General features: G+C 39.9%; 1 protein-coding gene across 5 annotated transcripts in view; it reads right to left on the bottom strand.

Moving 5' to 3' along the window:
• LOC100732229 (ALX homeobox protein 1) overlaps nt 1-17,983 on the bottom strand; it is a 233,469-nt gene that overhangs the window by 18,715 nt on the left and 196,771 nt on the right. For 4 of the 5 annotated variants that reach the window (XM_063255232.1, XM_063255230.1, XM_063255231.1 and 1 more), the window contains one exon: nt 610-914. In XM_063255232.1, the coding sequence (XP_063111302.1) occupies nt 610-914 (305 nt within the window). Of the gene's footprint in view, nt 1-609; nt 915-3,592; nt 3,945-4,102; nt 4,118-17,983 lie in introns of those variants that run through there. The other variant, XM_063255237.1, reaches the window with a different exon arrangement.

Here is a 17,983-nt window from a genome sequence, read left to right as displayed (position 1 = left end):
AAGTGCATTCTACGTAAAAGGTATATAATTATTTAGATTTTTAAAAAGTGGAGTAGAATGTGTTGACAACTGCTGGCATTATAAAATTATAAATGATTTATTTGATGTTTAATTATATTAATAAAAATATTGTATGGCACACATAACGATTGATAGTATGTGAAATTATTTCATATTTTTCTTTTATCGGAACTCAGCCTACATGAAATTACAGATTTACATGCATTACGTCAACAATTTACAATTACTTTGGAATACAGACTGAAAACAATAGCAACTGCTGATAAACAGAAACAAATTCATCATCTAATGGATAGCTATAATCCTGCTTTTCACATTATAAAATTAAAGTCAGATATACTATCATATTCTGTTCATCCTATACATCTGTGTAATTACTTGTATTCATATGTTCATGTGTTCTGTGTGAGTTGTCAAAATTTTTTCCAAGTATAAAGGAAGTTCAATGGCTCTGCATGCATAAATGTTACATTGTTGTATGTCATCAGCTCCAGAATCATTTCCTCTCTATGCAACAAAATACCAGGTTCCACAATTCCTCTTTTCACCACACCACACCCCACCACAAGGCTTCCAGTTAGCTCCTACCTGGACCCTGGCTTCAGTGAGCTCTGTTCTCAGAGCAAGCTGTTCTCTGACATATACATCCGGGTAATGGGTTTTCTGAAAGACCTTTTCTAGCTCCTCCAGCTGCAAACTGGTAAAGGTGGTTCGGTGTCTCCGCTTTTTACTGCTGGATACGTTGCTGTCACATTTATCCCCAAGTTCATCCATTTCTCCCTTCTCGGGCATTCCTTTCCCAGGAGACATCCGGAGAGTGCTGCAGTTATCCATGGCTCTGTTCAGTTCCGTGTGAAGGGGCTGTCCCTCTACTTTGGTGATTACATAGTTCACTGCACCCAGAGGGAGAAAACAGCAATTCTGAGGATTATGAAACACACCTCGATGAAGGAATTAAATTGAAGCAATTTAGAGCACCCAGAAATAAGTGTTAATGATTTATTATGTCATTATTAACTTTATTATCACACGATGTGCAACTAGTAATTCACTGAGGAAGAGGTTTAAAAATAATTTTTTAATTTGCACATGGAGTTCCTAATTTGCCAAAATCTACAGACCTGTTTTACAGGACCAAAGTGATGTACAGGCAAGGCATATGTCGTACAATCAAATTAATGTAATCAAACTAAAAGATGCTCTAGACATAAAAACAAAAACCTGAGCAACCATAATTTTTGAAAAGTGAACCAGGCTTAATTTAACTTATATATTTATTCATAAAAGACAAAAATTCAGCTCTTTGTGTGGGTCAAAAAATTTCAATTTTAAGTAATACTTATCTGTAAAATCTGAAAGTCATCTTCTTCCTCCACACAAAACAGATGGACTAAAGCCTTAAAGGGGCATTATTTCTACCATAATTTAAGTATTTTAACTGAATACTCGTGTTTGACTATAAAATCCTTTCAAAACACGATCCACTAAATTGAAAAATAAAATTTTTCTCCACTTTTGAGATGTTTCATAAAAAAACAGCGAGATTTAAGTAAACATCTTCGTTTTAAACACTCATCTTTCAGTTCTCTAACACGTGAACTAAGTTTTAGAACAAAAAACCTGTATCGTTTCCTTTAGGAACACACAGAAATTATCACAAAGGGTGACATCTGTTCCTCTGTCAAAAGGTGTTTTAATTTCAGTAATTTCCTCCAGATTTGATTGCATGCTTGCAACACGATATAAAACAAAAATATACCATCTAATGCCACATACACAAATACCCCGAATACACACGGTAAAATGGGAGGCATTTTCTAGTTAGAAAAAAGGAAAGTGGATCATCTACACTTGCTTTTTAAACTTGTTTTCGTTTTTAAATTATTTCCATTCCAACGTTTTAACTGTAATGCAAATATATTCGACTTCAATACCTACCTACACAACTTAAATTCCTACTAGCGTTCACGCAAAGGAAGCCGCGACGTAAAATAAAATATACAGAAGGGCCATTTCTGATGAACAATACGGTTTTGTCTCAGCGGACTGAGTTAAACAAGGAACTTCGGCGATTAGGGATGGGGGAGGGGGCAGCGGAGGAGTTAAGGGCATTTCAGGAGAATCACCGGACCTTTCCCGAACCCGGAGAACGCCGCACGTGTTCATCCTAGTCCGTAGTCCCCTGCTAAATTCATCCTACGAGTGCGCACAAGTTTAAAAGTTATTAAAGTGTAATCATTACTCCTTTCCCTTCTCATCTGGATCCCTGACAATTAAAACCTAGGATGTGAGTCCACCCAGTAATTAACTCAGGACCTTACACAGCATGGAAGTCCTGTCAAATCAAACAACTTACTGCAAACATCTGAGAGTTCCAAAAACACAGATGAGTCCTGGCGACAGCCAGAAAGCTAAAAATTTACTGCATTAATAAATTTAACTGCTCGCGATTAAATAATTGAAACGATTTAATTGATCATTCTATCCTTATGCCTTCATAATCTTTTTACTCTTCCAAGTCAAAAGCAATTAGCGACAAGAATGCAGTAAGTGAAATAAGAAACTTATTTAAAACTGTGTAAAAACTACTTTGGTTAGGAGCTCCTGTAAGTTGGCGTCTTACTAGATTTCGCAACTTTCATTAAAATAGGGGCGGAGGCCTGTTGTAAATATTTCACACTTAATTCGTTTGTTGTTTTAGAGCACTCGCTCCTCGCGGTTTAACTGTGGAATATATACAATGATAAGAAAAAGTCCTTTTGGAATTGTAAACGTGCTTTAGCTGTCGCGATCTGAAATAATAGCTCCGTATTGGGTTACAAGATAGAAAAGATAGATGGTTTGTTTTGATAACATTTTGACTTTCAGATACTTGGGCGTTCAGGGTTGAAGATTTCACCCAGAAGCATTCCAAAAAGGGTTCCTTGAGTGACCTTTATTGTGGGGTCAAAAAAAATTAGATAATGCGGAATCTAAGAGAGGGTAATTATGTCGGTGATTTTTTTTTCTCCTTGCCCGAAGCTATTTAAATGGATGTTTAACAAAATGTTACTTACTGCGAACGCAAAAAAAAAAAAAAAAAAAAAAAAAAAAAAGGAAAAAAAAATTGGAAATCACAAAATCACTTTAGCTAATAACCTAGCAATACTCACAATTTTACAATGAAAAATAGCTCCACGCCTCGCACAACACTGCTGTTTGTTTTGTTTTGTTTTGTTTCACCTAACGGGGCGCAGGCTTCTTCCCTCCGGAGCTGCGATCGCGCTCCGCTCCTCCCGCCCCAGCGCCTGGGACCTCCACTCCCCGCGCCCATTTAGTGCCCCAAGCGCTGACCCCGGGGACGGGTAAGAGACCCCAGGCCCTCGGCAACGACCGTCCCCGATCGCGCAGTCAGAGCCCGGGTCCGGGTGCTCCCTTTCTCCCCTAAAGTCGGCGTGGGCGGAAACACCGCCCGCAGGGCGCCCCGGCCCCGCGCCCCGCGCCCCGCAGCTCCTTCCGCGCCGTGCGCACCCGACCTGCACCGCAGCCGCGCGCCGGGCCGCAGCAGCCCGGGCCGGGCGCGGCCACTCACCGCTGCTGTCCTGACAGGGCGAGGTCCTGTCCAGGCGCACGTGATGCTCCGCGCGGGGCAGGGGCCCGAAGGCCTGCACGCATTTGGCGGCCGACGCTTTGCTGTAAAAGGACTCATTGTCCAGCGTCTCCATAACGTGCTCCAGCGAGCCGCCCGCGCCCATGTAGAAGTCACTGTTTTTACCCGGCGGGCTCTTGAGGGCGAACTTCTCGCTGAGAAACTCCATAGTCCTGCGAGGCGGCCTCGCGGTGCAGGGGCGCAGCGGCCGGGCGCGCTGGGGGAGGGCGCGGGGGGCGCAGGAGGGAGGGCGCACGCCGGGAGCTGCCTGCTCCAGCCCTTTAATACGTCCCGGCTGCGAAGGGGGCACCCGAAGTTGCTTTTATATCTTGAAACTCAGCTGGGCTCCTCGGGCAACCTCCCAGTTCTAATGAATATGAAAATAGGCAGGCGACTAACTCCACCCCGGGGGCCCCCCTCCGCCCCCACCCCACCCCCACCCACCCTGCTTACCCCCGCGGGGCGCGTCCCGGCCTAGGTTAGACAGACAGACAGTTCCACTGCAGACAAATGCCAGCCGAGACGAGGCCCGACACCCCGAAACACTGTCGCCGCAACAGTGGACTGGCATTTCGGAGGAACTGGGTGAGATCGCGAAGCAGTTAACCCTCCGCTCCCCGCGGTCCGCGCCCTCCTAGGCGTCCGCCCCGCACCCCGTGCGCACCCCGCCCCCACGCCTGCCGCTCGCGACCGGAGAGATTTAGAGGCATCTTAACAACTTGAAAGGAAGCATTGCTCCAAAGGGCTTTTATTTCATCCGTAAATCGTTTACGTGGAAGATCCACGTTAATCCGAAGCCCAAGAAGCCGGATGCACTGGGGGCAGTTAACTGGGGCGGCTGCTCAGCCGCTTCCCCGGGGGAGCTGGGCGCTCCCGGCGTTTTCCCAGGCCGCGGCCTTGGCTGCTCTGGAATGCGGCGGCCAGGGACTTGGGGGCGATGGGTGAGAAAGGGAAGTTGAGCAAGGGGAGTTGAAACCCTCCGATTATACGGCTACCCACCGATTTCTCCACCTCCGACCACCGCTCCGCTGGGTCTCCGATTTTAGACCAAATTGTTTCAAGAAAACCCCCGTTTAAACAAGTGCCCCCCAAAAGCCCTCACCTCTAGGCCTGAAAGAGAATTGTTATACAAGCTGGTTTAGGAGAGGGAGGAAGGCATTCAGCGTGCCTCTCTGTAGCTCTTTGAATTATTATAGGTGCTTTTGCGGAGGCGCTACGGGATGAGTCTGCCTGCCAGCGCTGTGCGGATGCGCGGTGCTGAGCGCGCTGGCAGAGCCCGGGCCTCTGCTCCTGCGGGTGCGGATGGCGGGGCGTACACCAGCACCGTGGAGTGGAAAACCTTTCTGTGTGGCCTTGGACCCCACTCCAGCTTGCAAGGAGCCCGAGGCGTCTAGGGCAAAGGCGTTCAGTGCCTTGGGCACAGAAAAAAGCACCCATCTGCAGTGGGTCATTTCCACTAGAAATTTGATGAAAAACTACTAAGTTGTGTTATGTTCCAGAAAAGTCTCGTCTGTGGGTCCTAACATTCTGTTTCTCGCCACAGACCCCGCTGTCACAATTGTCTTGCCCAGTCTGACAATTACAACATGGTCCGGGGCACCCGGGCAACCCTAATTCTGGGGATGGCGAGGCCAACCCCATCACTAGCAGGCATTCGAATGCTTTGTGTTCCCCCTCTTTGGGGTCTTGGCTGACCCAAGCATCACAGGTATAACCAACCTGGGGAGAACAATCAGAGAGCGAAGCGCAACCCAGAGCTGCTTAGAAACCTACCCTAAAGGCGAGGCCGGCAATAAAACCCCATGTTCTGCCGGACAGAACCTGAGCACCCTGATTCACGGACAGTTCTCCAGAGGAGGGCACAGTCTCACTCAGCGGGACCTGGAGTGTGCACTCGGTTCTGGCGAGTTGACACTATTCCTGGGTTTAAGTACCTTCCCCTATATTAATAGTTACTATCGCTGGGCCAGCTCCGCTAGCACCAGCAGGGAATCCGCGTATCTCAAGGGGGCGCGGTCAAAGAAAAAGCGCTGATGGCCCTGCGCTCCAGGGGAAAGCTTCGCAGCTTCTTAAGACCTGGAACTTCTCCGCAGACACCCGCGGCTTGGCGAGGCCAGGCTTGGGGCCAAGGGAGTAAAACTGGGCAAGGATATTCATGTCAGTGTCCCCAAGCGACTCCAGGAGGAGGAGGAGCCACGCTACTCTTCCTGGACACTTTCTGGTGCCTTCCTGAGCAGCCCTTGTGGCAGTTTCAGTGCTGGGTGTTGAGTTATATCCACGCAGTCCTGGTGGAGCCGGTGATTTTCGATGATCTCCCATTTCCCTTTGTTTTGGTCTTACCTTCAGGTATTCTGATAGTTTCTCTCTAATAAACACGGGAAAAAAAATGAGGAATAGCCGTTTGATAGTTTTCTGGGGTTTTTTTTTCTTCTTTTGAAAATTCACAGCGGTAAGAATTTCTATTACTGACTTGAGGAAATATACAAAGAACTCCTAGTTATAAACTTAGTTCGGTCATAGAGCTCTGTCAGCTTGTTTATAAATATGCGTTTTAAGAGCCCTAAATTCCCTGAAAAACATTCAGTGTTTTAAATGAAAGACATATGATGCAAGCTCTAGAGAGCCCTTGTATACCAATAAAGGTCCCACTCAGAGAGAAAACTACAGAATAGCCAAGGACAGTCAGTTTCCACCCCATTATCCAAATTCCCCTTTGATGGCAGTGGTTAGAGGGATGGGGTGCAAGATATCAGGAACCCTGCTTAATATTCCTGAAGCAGCCTGGAAAAGCAAATCTATTACACGGAATTCCCTGTGTTTTGTGACATGTAACCACATGTGCCCATAACAGAGAGAACAGCTAATGGTAAACTCCCATAACAAATGCTTAATCTGCAGTTTTTGGCAAGAAGCTGGATCTCTGGTTGCCAAGAGCTGCATTAAATGGATTTGGAGAGTTTGAGATAAGTTTATAGTAATGACACAGCTCTAGTCATTGGGGCATTAATACTTGATTAAAAATTATACTAATTAAATCTTTAGTACTTAAATGATTTCTGAAAGCCACAGGGAGGGAAATGGAATCCTATTGGGGGTCAGCTCACCTTTCTTGAAGTCTACCTGGGCTTTTTATGCCTGATTCATAAGGATGACCTTTGAAAATTGGCCATGACACTTTGATAAATGCTTTCAGCTACTATACTCAGATTCATCATTGTGGTAACTCTTCAGCAGGCCTTTCTAGCTTGCAGCTCCATCCCAATCCTCCAGAGTTCCAAGACTCCAACCAGGTCTGTTTGCTCTACCCTGCAGCATTCTTAGTGGGAGATGTGCTTTATTAAATCAGGTTCTAGATGGGATTGTAATGTGGCAGGCTTGGCTGGTCACCTCTAGGCTTCCATTAATTCGTTCTCTTCTTTGTTTCACGTTTCTGTTTCACCTTTTGAGAGTACCATCCATGGCTCCCTACTCAGATTTTGAGATTAAACCCAAGATTCAGCCCTTCTTCTTTCTTGCCAGTGGAGAATTCTCTCCAAACTAAGTCATTGTGTTCCCTTTACTGATCTGCGTCCTTTATACCTGAAACTTCACACACCGTGAACCAGCATGTACTGGAGAGGATTCCAGTGGCAGTAGGAGAGAGACTAAGGTGGGGAGCCAGTAATTTTTTTTTTTTTCGAAAAGCCTAGAAACATTTAGTACAGCCTAGGACTCAGCACCATCAGATCTCTGGGCTTTTTGTAGCCTTTGATTTTTCTTAGCTCTTCTCAGAGAGAATGGGGTACACAGCCTGCAAAGGGCATCAACAAAGAATGTGAAGAATCAAGAAAGCACAGGGTGAGGTTAATAAGCTCTAATGCTGGCTCTGGTCTCTGGGCCCCTTTGAAAACTATCTTGTCCTAGTAGAAAGATGTGTTGAAGTAAACTAGTTATTCTTCTGCCACCATCAGATGCTAACAGACTATTTTGTGAAGATGACTGATGTTTCCATTTAAAGTCACCTTTAACATTATTCCTCTAGCCAGTTGCTAGTTGTTAGGTTTCAGCATTCCCAAACAGTGATTTGGGAGCACTTATAAATTTTAATCTCCTTTTCTGTAACATGGAATTAAAATAACAAATTAAAAGTATTTGAAAGGTCCATGGAATTGACTCTTTGACACTTCCCCTCCCCACGACCTTGTACTTCATTAGAAAGTACAATTCAGCTTGACTCATGCTATACTTAAAAAACTGTTCACAGACTAAATGCTCCTCGCCTTTTTGCAAATGTATTTTGGGAAATGAAAAATATTCCAATGTACATATAATCAAAGCAGTGGTCAAAGCAATGTGTAGAAAAGTCTAACTTTCATAACTTACTGAAAAAAAAGTCCTTTCATAACTTACTGAAAAATATTACGTTTATATAGTAGGGAGTGCTAAGATGGGATTGCAAGAACTTTAATTTTCGCCCTTTATTTCTGCAGTAACAGTCTGAGGTCTGTTATAAGTAATGCTAGGGGAAAATGTGTATTGTATCAAACGAACTATGCCAAATGTAGAAAAGCAAAGGTCTGAAGGGAAAAAGGATCTGGTGGGGGGAAACTCTCATGAAAAAGTACTAAAATAATTGAATGTCATGTATCATGGCAAGTAGCCAGGTGCCTCATGTTTGTGTGTGCTCACTGCTCTTTTCTTCCTGGGCTTCATGTTCAACCTTCCCAAAACTCTGCAGACACAACAGATAGAGAAATATATGTTGCATCGAAAGAGCTCAAAATATTTTCATTACACACACACACACACACACACACACACACACACACACACCACGGAGTTAAGCTTTTCCTTAATAATGTATGGATCAAGCCATTGTCTTCAGCAAACATGTAGACAGATGAGCAGCTGTCCCATTTGTGAAGTTTCTATGTTTTAAAAAGCAATTACCTGAATGTTAATTGATCCTGTAAAGCTTTTCTGTATGTGTGTGTGTGTCTGTTGGGAGGGATTACTGGGAATCAAACTTGGAACCTCATACTTGCCAGACAGGCATTGTGCCACTGAGCTAAATTCCCAACCCCAATTCTGTAAGGTTCTTAATTGTGCTGTCACAACTCTCTGAAATATAATGGATTAAATTTATCTTCAAAAACTGTTTACTTGGATCTATGCTTGTTTTTTTTTTAAATTTGAACTTGTAACTTTATAATGTGATGGTTTTTCATATGATTTTTCCTTAAGAGAGAAATTGACTTGGCATTTGGTTCTTATAGTCAAATTTAAATGTAAAGCTCTAAGATGATAATTTGTCCAACTTCCACGCAGTTTAGCGTATGCAATTATGTACATTAATATAGACCTTGTTTTAACTACCTTAGAAATGTATTTTATCACAAATGTAAAAAATCACGAGGAAAGCTCAGTCATCTAGGCACTTTTATTCCTGTCAATGGCTGTCGAGCCATCCTTATTTCAGGAAGTTATGAATGCAAAACGTTCAGATTTCTTCTATCACTCACACCATTAAATGGTGCATACTCATACTGTATTCCACACAAATACACAAATTGTATTCCACACTATTCGCTGGAATATGATTAATGGTTTGTTTAAAATATATTTCAACGTTATATTTGATATACGAATTATTTATACTTCCACTTCATATATTGAGTGCATTTTTCCTATTAATTTACTAGATAGGCTTGAAAAAACAGACCTGCTTCTCCCCCAACCCGTGGATGTTGTGAGATGTTTCCACATTTCAAGGGAAGATATTTAAAGCAAATCTCAGTATAAATTGTGACAAAATGACATGTTTTACCTTATATAAGGTGCGTGTAAAGTCCACCGTGATTAATAGCAAACAAACCGACCAGGGTAATTGTGGTAAATAGACAAAAATCATGGCTGCTCAAAGCAGAGAGAAACAGATTCTTCTATGCAAATTCACCAACCCCTGGACCAGAGGCCAGGGTTCGCGTCCCTAGGTGGAGCGCTTAGAACACCATCGCGTTGCCTGCACGAAATGTATTCGAAATATAGCTGAACCTCCTAAGACGGTGTCTTGTAAATTCCACAGGGGGTATAAACATAAATATTACACCAAGCATTATGCAGAGGGAAAGGGGCAAAGTGGAGACCATCAACGTTTTTATTCTGAAAATCATTAATTTTATAGAGAACCTAAGTTCTCAATTAACACACTTAGGTTCTCTGACCTGTTCCGCCCACCCCCAGCGAGATAGGTGGGTGCGAACTGTGATAAGCCAGTTTTAACTTGCAGAGTGCGCCTAGGTAGCCTTTCAGCACAAAAAGCTCTCCGTGGCTGGCAGGCCGACAGAGGTGCTGGGGAGACGCCCCTCCTCGGGATAGATGCGAGACCCGCCACCGAGTTGGGTCCCTGAGCCCCCTCTGCTCCGCGACCACCGGCCGACCTCTGGCCAGCTCTTTGTGGTCCGGAGCTGGCACCGCAGGGTGAGCAGCGAACCTCCGGATGCAAGTGGGGCGCGCCCCTGGCTGGGGTGCGGCCCCTGGCTGGGGTGCGGCCCCCTGGTGCGCGTGGGCGCGGTGCTGGGCACCTCAGGCGTGCGTGGGTCTCCAGCAGCTGCCCGCTGTGACCTCACCGCGGAACCTGGACACCCCAAAAGACTCTGCTCTGAAGGGTGCTTGCTTGGAAGCGTCTCTGTTCTGCGCAAGGAGAATGAAGTGTCTCTTCTAAGGCAAATTGAAAAGAGCTCGTGGAATACAGAAGTTAGCGGTCAACCGATTTGGTGCTAATATTTCATCAGAGGTGCTCCCCCCTTTAAAGTGTAACTCTTGGGAAAACAACGTATTTTAAGCTTTTCATCTAAATATTGATGTTGGCAAATAGATCATCTAACGTCCTTTGGCGAGGACAGTGGTCTTTTTGTTTCACAGGTTGGCAATCGGAATCAGTCCATATCACACATGACTGCTGATTTAGGGAAGGCATGCTGGAGACGTGAAACTCGTGGGGGGCTCCCTTGACAGTGCCGGGGGCGCGCGCGCGAGTGGGGAGCCAGTGACCGTCGCGCATTCCCTCAGCGACCTGTCCCCACCTTGCTGTGATGTGAGCCTTTCTCCCCACTGGGAATGCCAGGTTTCAGCCTGACCCCAAGGTATGTTCTTGAAGTGGGTACCGTAAATGTGAAATGCCAGTCCACAGTGCAGTCTCTTTTAAGATCTTGCTCTATATACTAGTTAAGCTTCACTGAAATTTTTTTTTTTTTATTTTATTAAGTAAAGCTGACGCACTACCTCTCGCAGAGTACCGCCCGCGGCGTCCGCATTGGAAGATTTCTTCTAAAAAGAAAGTCTCGGGACCTCACCAGGCTGTCATCTTTCAGTTCTCAGCGTAAGATGCCCCCAACAGACCTTTGTTAACAAGCCCAAGTCCGACTGAATGCTTTCCAGCCTTCACAGTCACCCTCTAAAATCACCAAACTTCAAGAATGCACAATTTATTAATAAACCTAAACGTTAGTAAGCAATTAAAATAGTCATTTTATTACTTCGGGGAGGATTTAAAAAATAAATATATATATTTCTTTAGACAATTTATTTCAGTTTCTTTGTGAGGTTTCAAACACTTATGCAATACCAAAAGAAGTATAATACATTAAGTTCTTGAGAAAGACTTTAATTATAAAAAAAGGAATTTGTTTTGGAGAAAATTTCACTCGTGCAGTTATTTATATGGAATCTATGTGGCCCCAATAAATTACATTTCTGATTGAAGTTCTTGAGATTCTTTATTTACACAACATTTGACTCATCTGCACTGCCTGAATGGGAGAGCAGTGTATTTTTTTTTTTTTTCTCCTCTGCATTGGGAATTGCTCAATAATTGAATTGAATTAAGCAAAATCTAAGTACCTCATTATTCTGTTTTGAATCAGAATGCCCTTTAATCTTTCATTCTTTCTAATGTTAATAAAACTTTGAATACTGTCTTTTGTTTAATAAGAAATGTAAATCTTGGCAAAATGAATTGTTAAGGTAATTTATGTTTTTATGAAATAAAGTAGAGCTGTGGGTAATGTCTGCCTTAGAGTATATAAGCTTCCTTGGGTATCTATGACAGCTGGATTACAGTTGAACCAAACCATATTAAAATGTAAGGGCTTCTCTGTGGTACCCCATGTAACTTTTAAGCTCTAGAAGTAAACACAATGGAATCATGTAAATCATTTAAACATTTTCCTTGGGCATTATTCATGAAGACAAACATTTGTTCCTTTCAATAGTTTCATCTACAGCTCAAATACAGATATAAGACTTACTCAGTTTTACAAATTGTGCATTCTTAGGAAGTCTAGTTAAAATTTCAGAATACAAAACACATCTAGATGCAAATATCTTTGAAAACAATAGAATGATTAAATCAAATCAATGGAGACAAACACAAAGTTGTAAATTGAGACAAACATATGTAAGAAAGAGGAAACAAACTTGTAGGGATCCAGAACATAAGATCTGAAGATATTTTGAGTTTACTGCCTGATTTAGTTGCTCAGAAATTAACAGAAGTGAAGCTCTCTTATATCAAGAAAGATCAGATTCTTATTACACACTGCAATTATACAAAAGTCTTGAGAACTAACAAGTACTCTAGAAACTACTGTTATAAAATATAATTTTGAAATATGCTAGTGTAAGTGTATGAATTTAAAAAGTGGAAATTCTGTCTTATGAGTTCTGTCATGGTTAAAAGTGTTAGTGCATTTAGCTGACATGATTAAATATGTCCATTTAAATGATTTAATGATTAAATATGCCTCAGTGGTGAAAACAAATAGATTGTTTTGAGTCAGAAAACAGGTTTGTCATACATATGGCAAAATTTTAACACTGGAAGTTCTTTGGGACTAAAGTGGGGTAACTGTGAGACCTGCATACAACTGCACAAGAAATGTTAAAGAGGTAAACGTGGGTCACCCAAGGATCTTTCAAATCAAATGGTATCTTCAGTGCTTAAAAGAGCACATATTACTGAAGTTTCCTTCACAAGAAAATTATAGTTTCCTTCACAAGAAAATTGTACTATTGTTTTTCAAATCAGCATTAAGTTTCTCTAAGTAGAAAGGAGACTAAACATAAAAATGAGTATTTTTTGCTAAGTAACTATTGTGTTATTCTAACCTGCTTGGATTTTTATTATATAAAATTTTTGGATTCCTTTTTTTACATGAGGTTTGATTAAGACATAATTTTTATCATAATCTACACTTATGCAATAATTATTTAATCTATAATGTTAATTACGTAATAACATACATACCAGATCAGGCTGAGTGTGTGTGTTTCTACCACCTGTAGAATGGCTGGCTGTAGGATGACAGGAAAGGTATGTAATCATTCAATGATTCAGTATGATCTTCTGTAAAATAGGAACCCGGAACTGTACTTATCTCAAGAGGTGACACTGAATGTACAAAGTTCACTGAAGACAGTGCCAGGTCATAAAATGGATGTTTGTTGTTATTTTTAAAATTCAGAATGTTAAAACTTTAATAAAAATGATGAACATGGGAAAACTAAATAGTTTCATGCACAACTAAGTTGTGAAATAAAAGTAATTTTAAAACAATAAATGAAATTAAGCAAATGAAATATGCAACTATAATTAAGGTATAAAAGCAACAGAAAAAGAATCACATACAGGAAACAAATTCCCATGAGGATCCTACATGTGTGTATGACTTTAAGGTAAGTGTGGGTATCCCTGACTTCTCTCCAGTTAGGTTATAAACAAAGGTATTTTGGTATCTTGGGTATTACTCCCAGCTATGTCTTAACTATCTGTATAATCTAAAACCAACATAGTTACCTTTCAAGGATTCAGGTTTTCCTATTAAAATGTTGTCATTGCAAAACCATATATTCAGAAACTATTGGAAATATGTTTTTTTCAATTAAAATACATAGTTTTATGATGCCATTAGACTAAATGTGTCCCTTCCTTCCAAAATTCACATGTTGAAGAAACTGTAATTCCAACATGGTAATGTTTTAAGGTGGGGCCTTTGAGTGACATTTAGGGTTAGTCAGGACACTGGGACTTCCATTGTGGGATTTATGTCCCTAAAGTGTGGCAAAGTCATAGGACTTGGTGTGTAAACCTGGAAGACCGCCCTAAAGAGGAACCCTTCTACAATAGTGTCCTAATTATTCTCAGCAGTCTACCCTCCACACTATGACATATGTTTTGCAGGTTAAATTGCTCAATCCATGCTATTCTGTAACAGCGGCACAGGGAGATAAAGACAGGTTTTCCAATTCTTGTAAACGTTAGAAATTCTAACTTCTTCTAGTCATTACTAGGCTCAGAAGACCCAACTTAATGCCTCAGAAAGCTTCAGGAAACCCATAGTGTGGGGTAGAACAGCTTGTCTGGAAATCGGTGTCCATATCACTATTTCTGGCGAAAATATTTGCGGAGGTTCTGCCAATGTCTATCAGAGTAGTTTCACTTAGATTTTAAAAAAGCATCAGTATATATAAAACCAGCTCTCAAATAACTCTGAAAAGTTAATGGCCTTGTAACTTACTCAAGTTTTCCTCACTGAGGTACAACTAAACCAATCTTTGTAACCCCTTAAGTGGGGACTTCAGTGCAAGTAACATCATTATCATTTCAGATTTGAATTAAAATAATATTTTTGCCTATGGAGTCTACATTTATTTCAAAATTATTTCCATAATTATTGATAATATGTAATTATCTGAGGGATACGCTTGATTTCCTATTTTGGATAACAAACATACAGCAGTTTTCCACTTAAGGTGACACAAATCAATGTACAGGTGGCTCTCAGAGTATATTGTTCATTTCTAGTTCCCAGTCACATTCCCATTAACTCCATATGCTTCTCACAAGTCTCTCTTCTGTCCAATAATCTGATCCTTTTGTTGTTGTAATCTCTATTCCCTGGGTGCCACTGTAACCTGTCTTTCAGGGATTTATTCATTTGCCTTAAATGCTTTCCTTCTAATCAATTCATCCTTCAAGATTCCCTGTCTATTCCATTTTGAAACTAATCTTTCATATTAGAACAGAAGTTCTGTATAAGTTAAATTGTTGAGTCTGAGTTAATACTCACTTGAAAATATTAGTGTATAAAATGATAAAATAAAAAGGGTTTCTTTTCTTAATAGAACAGATAGTTGAAAAATTTTAATTTTAAATGATTAAGAAAGAAACCAAACCAAAGGATAGATATTCTTTTTCTCCTTAGGCAAGTCAGTATTTCCTTTGGAAGGGGAAGGGCTAAAAAATCTGGGAATATGAGCTTGTCTAGTCAATTATCTGGTGTATTCTTTGGAACTTTGGCAGTGCAAACTTTCATGAGCCTATTTTAAACTCTTGTATGTTGCCTGCACAGCTCTAGCATTATTTCCCCCAGAAATATAGAAGTTTATATTTTACTTGTCCCTGTAAAACAAATAACATAACATGCTACTAGAAATGTATATCCTTTAAATTTCCAAAGCAGTTTGCACACTTTTAACGGTGGATGTTCAAGATGTATGTATTTGAAACAATGAATTCTACTGCCATTTCAAAGCAAATATTGAAAAGCTCTTAAGGATGTTTAAAATATGTTTCCATAATTTCATGGAAATAGTTTCTAAGCAAGATATGTAGCATTCATCCAAATTTAATCTACTTAGAGAAATTTTACTTTAATTTTGGAAGATGATCTGGAAAGGTTTACTGTGACAAGTCACTATTTATTGAGTGTTATGATACATACCCAAGATATTGAGCCTGGGATTTCTCATATACTTTGTCACTTGATCTCATAGAATCCTGTGAAGTATATATTATAATCTTAATTTAATGGTAACAAAACAGTTCATAGAGATTTGTCACTTATTGAAGTGACTCATCAAAGTGAAGATTATGGCACAGGACAGCCAGATTACAAAGACCGTGTTCTTTTCACTTTATTTCCATTTGTTCATACCAAAATATGTACTTACCAGAATAAAACTGTTGGACTAATTTCTTACTTTGTTATATGTATCATATGCAGTTATTCTAAACATTGGTTTCATTTTGAAGTTCTTAGAAAATATGTGGTTAGGCCAAGTCTGAATAATGCCAAGATGAGAAACAGACCCAGTCTTACTATATCTCCTTGTAATTTTTTGACGATATATGAACTTTGGAAGAGAAATTTTGGATTCAGCAACTTTGAGTGAAACCTCTAATCTATATTAAAGTTTAAAGTTAACTTTCAATTATTTGATTTGAAATATGTATAGTTAGATATTTTGTAATAACTATATTTATAAATGTCAATGATCCAAAATCACTGTTTTTATACCCTTTTATTTTCTTCAAGACTCATAATATGAATAGCTAATGTAGCTCCAGTTTTCCGAAATAAGACAATGTCCTCACAGTTCTATCTGATAAAAGAGTACTTCACTTTCCCTGCCATACCCATGGATAGTGGAACATGCAGGTACACACAGGACTGATTTAAGGGACTTGAACATCAAATTTTGTTACCTACAATGGAATTTTGGGATCAATCTCTTGTGAATACTCAGGCCCAACTTATATTTTAGGTATATTGGATTAAAAACATATATTAAATAAATTTTACTAAAATTTATTTTTACATTTTTAACGTGGCTAGCAGAAACTTTAAAATTGTACATGTGGCTTACAATATATTTATATTGTACAATGCTGATCTAGACCAGTTCTATGATGATCATAAACAAGTGTAAAAACATTTTAGCTTTTGTAGGAAAAAATTATTTTTCAGTGACTAAAATGACACATTTATTTATAAACTTTACATTGACTCACCTGTTTATCACCAGCACACGAGTCAAGCCTGCACTTGGAAATCGTGAACTTGAAAGTGATTTTTCCTGTCTGTTCTTACAATGTAAGAGTAGCTCTAACACCTCCAAATGTAGTAATGCTATGCGACTGTATTCTTTCAGTAGTGGTACATATAAGCCATGAAATAAAGGAGTAGCCTTTCCTATTGTAATACTTATTAATTGAATGGTTTTCTTTTCTGGCAAGCTTCATAGCAAGGATCTTTCTATAGCACTGGGGCTAGTTATGGGTCTAAAGCAATAATGACAAATAATCTCACCTCCCTAGCAGCTATTACCAGTTGTGCTTCTGTTTTATGTTTCATGAATACTTCCTTACTGAGCTCTCATGAGCCCAGTCTTCATACAGGTGATTGGTCATTCCAAGTCTACTGTTAACCTTTTACCCTCAAATGCTACCCAGGATACGTGTTATGCATGGAAAGTCACATGAAAAATTTCATTTTATTTATTGATTTGGGTAAAATTCGAGCTTCCCAGAATATTAAATGAAATGCATACTTTGGAGGGAAGAGTGAATAATTATTAGGAGATACCACCCAATGTAAATGTGGATCACAGGATTTTTTGTAAAGTCCTAAACACAGATTTGTAGTTCTTCATTCTTCATGTACTGTGTCTTAGATTAGAATTGGATTATGATATAATACAGTACCAAATATAATATGGCTACCATGATACGAATCATACCACAACCCAAATCATAACAACTGTATATATGTAAAGCTTAATATAACATTCTTACCACCTATAATATAAAAGATTCCAACTTGACTTTATAATGGTGCCTCATTAAAACCAAATACAAATAAACACAGAAAATGGAGAATTTCAATTGGGTCAGAAGTAAATTTCATTATGATATCTCAAGTCTAAAACCACAACATAGTTGGCTTCTCTTTTTGCTTTATAATATTACTAAGTTTAGCAGAATCAAAGTTCTTTTCTTAACAAACTAGAAGTTTTGTGCATTATCTTCTGCAGCATCTATCTTTCCTATTATTGTACCGTTTTCTGCACAAAACAACTACATAGCTCAGTCACCTTGCTGAACTGCTTCTAGATCAGTGCTACCCAGTAGAAATACAATCTCAACTATATCTGTAATTTGGAACTTTCTAGTACTTACATTTAAAAAATAAAAATACGTTACTTTTTACACTATCAACATAAAATTATAGATTAACTTTATATTATTTTTTCATATTAAATCTTTGAAATCTGATGTGCATTTTACATATATACTGTGACTTAACTGAAATTAACCATTTTTAATGTATCTTTTAAACCACATTTGCCTAATGCCTAATAGACAATACAGATGTAGATAACTTTTTTTCAGTTTGGAAAGGGCCTTTCTTTGAATCTCACCGTAATTTATGACAGAAACAGCTCTATGTAGGTAAACCAAAGTATCATGATACTTAATTGATTTTATCATGCACCAAAATACACAAATATCTC

The sequence above is a fragment of the Cavia porcellus genome, unplaced genomic scaffold (assembly GCF_034190915.1).
Source record: "Cavia porcellus strain 051 isolate PalLab524CR breed Dunkin Hartley unplaced genomic scaffold, mCavPor4.1 scaffold_8, whole genome shotgun sequence".
Lineage (NCBI taxonomy): Eukaryota > Metazoa > Chordata > Mammalia > Rodentia > Caviidae > Cavia > Cavia porcellus.
The sequence above is the reverse complement of the archived record's forward strand: the minus strand, read 5'-3'. Positions and strand labels throughout refer to the sequence as shown.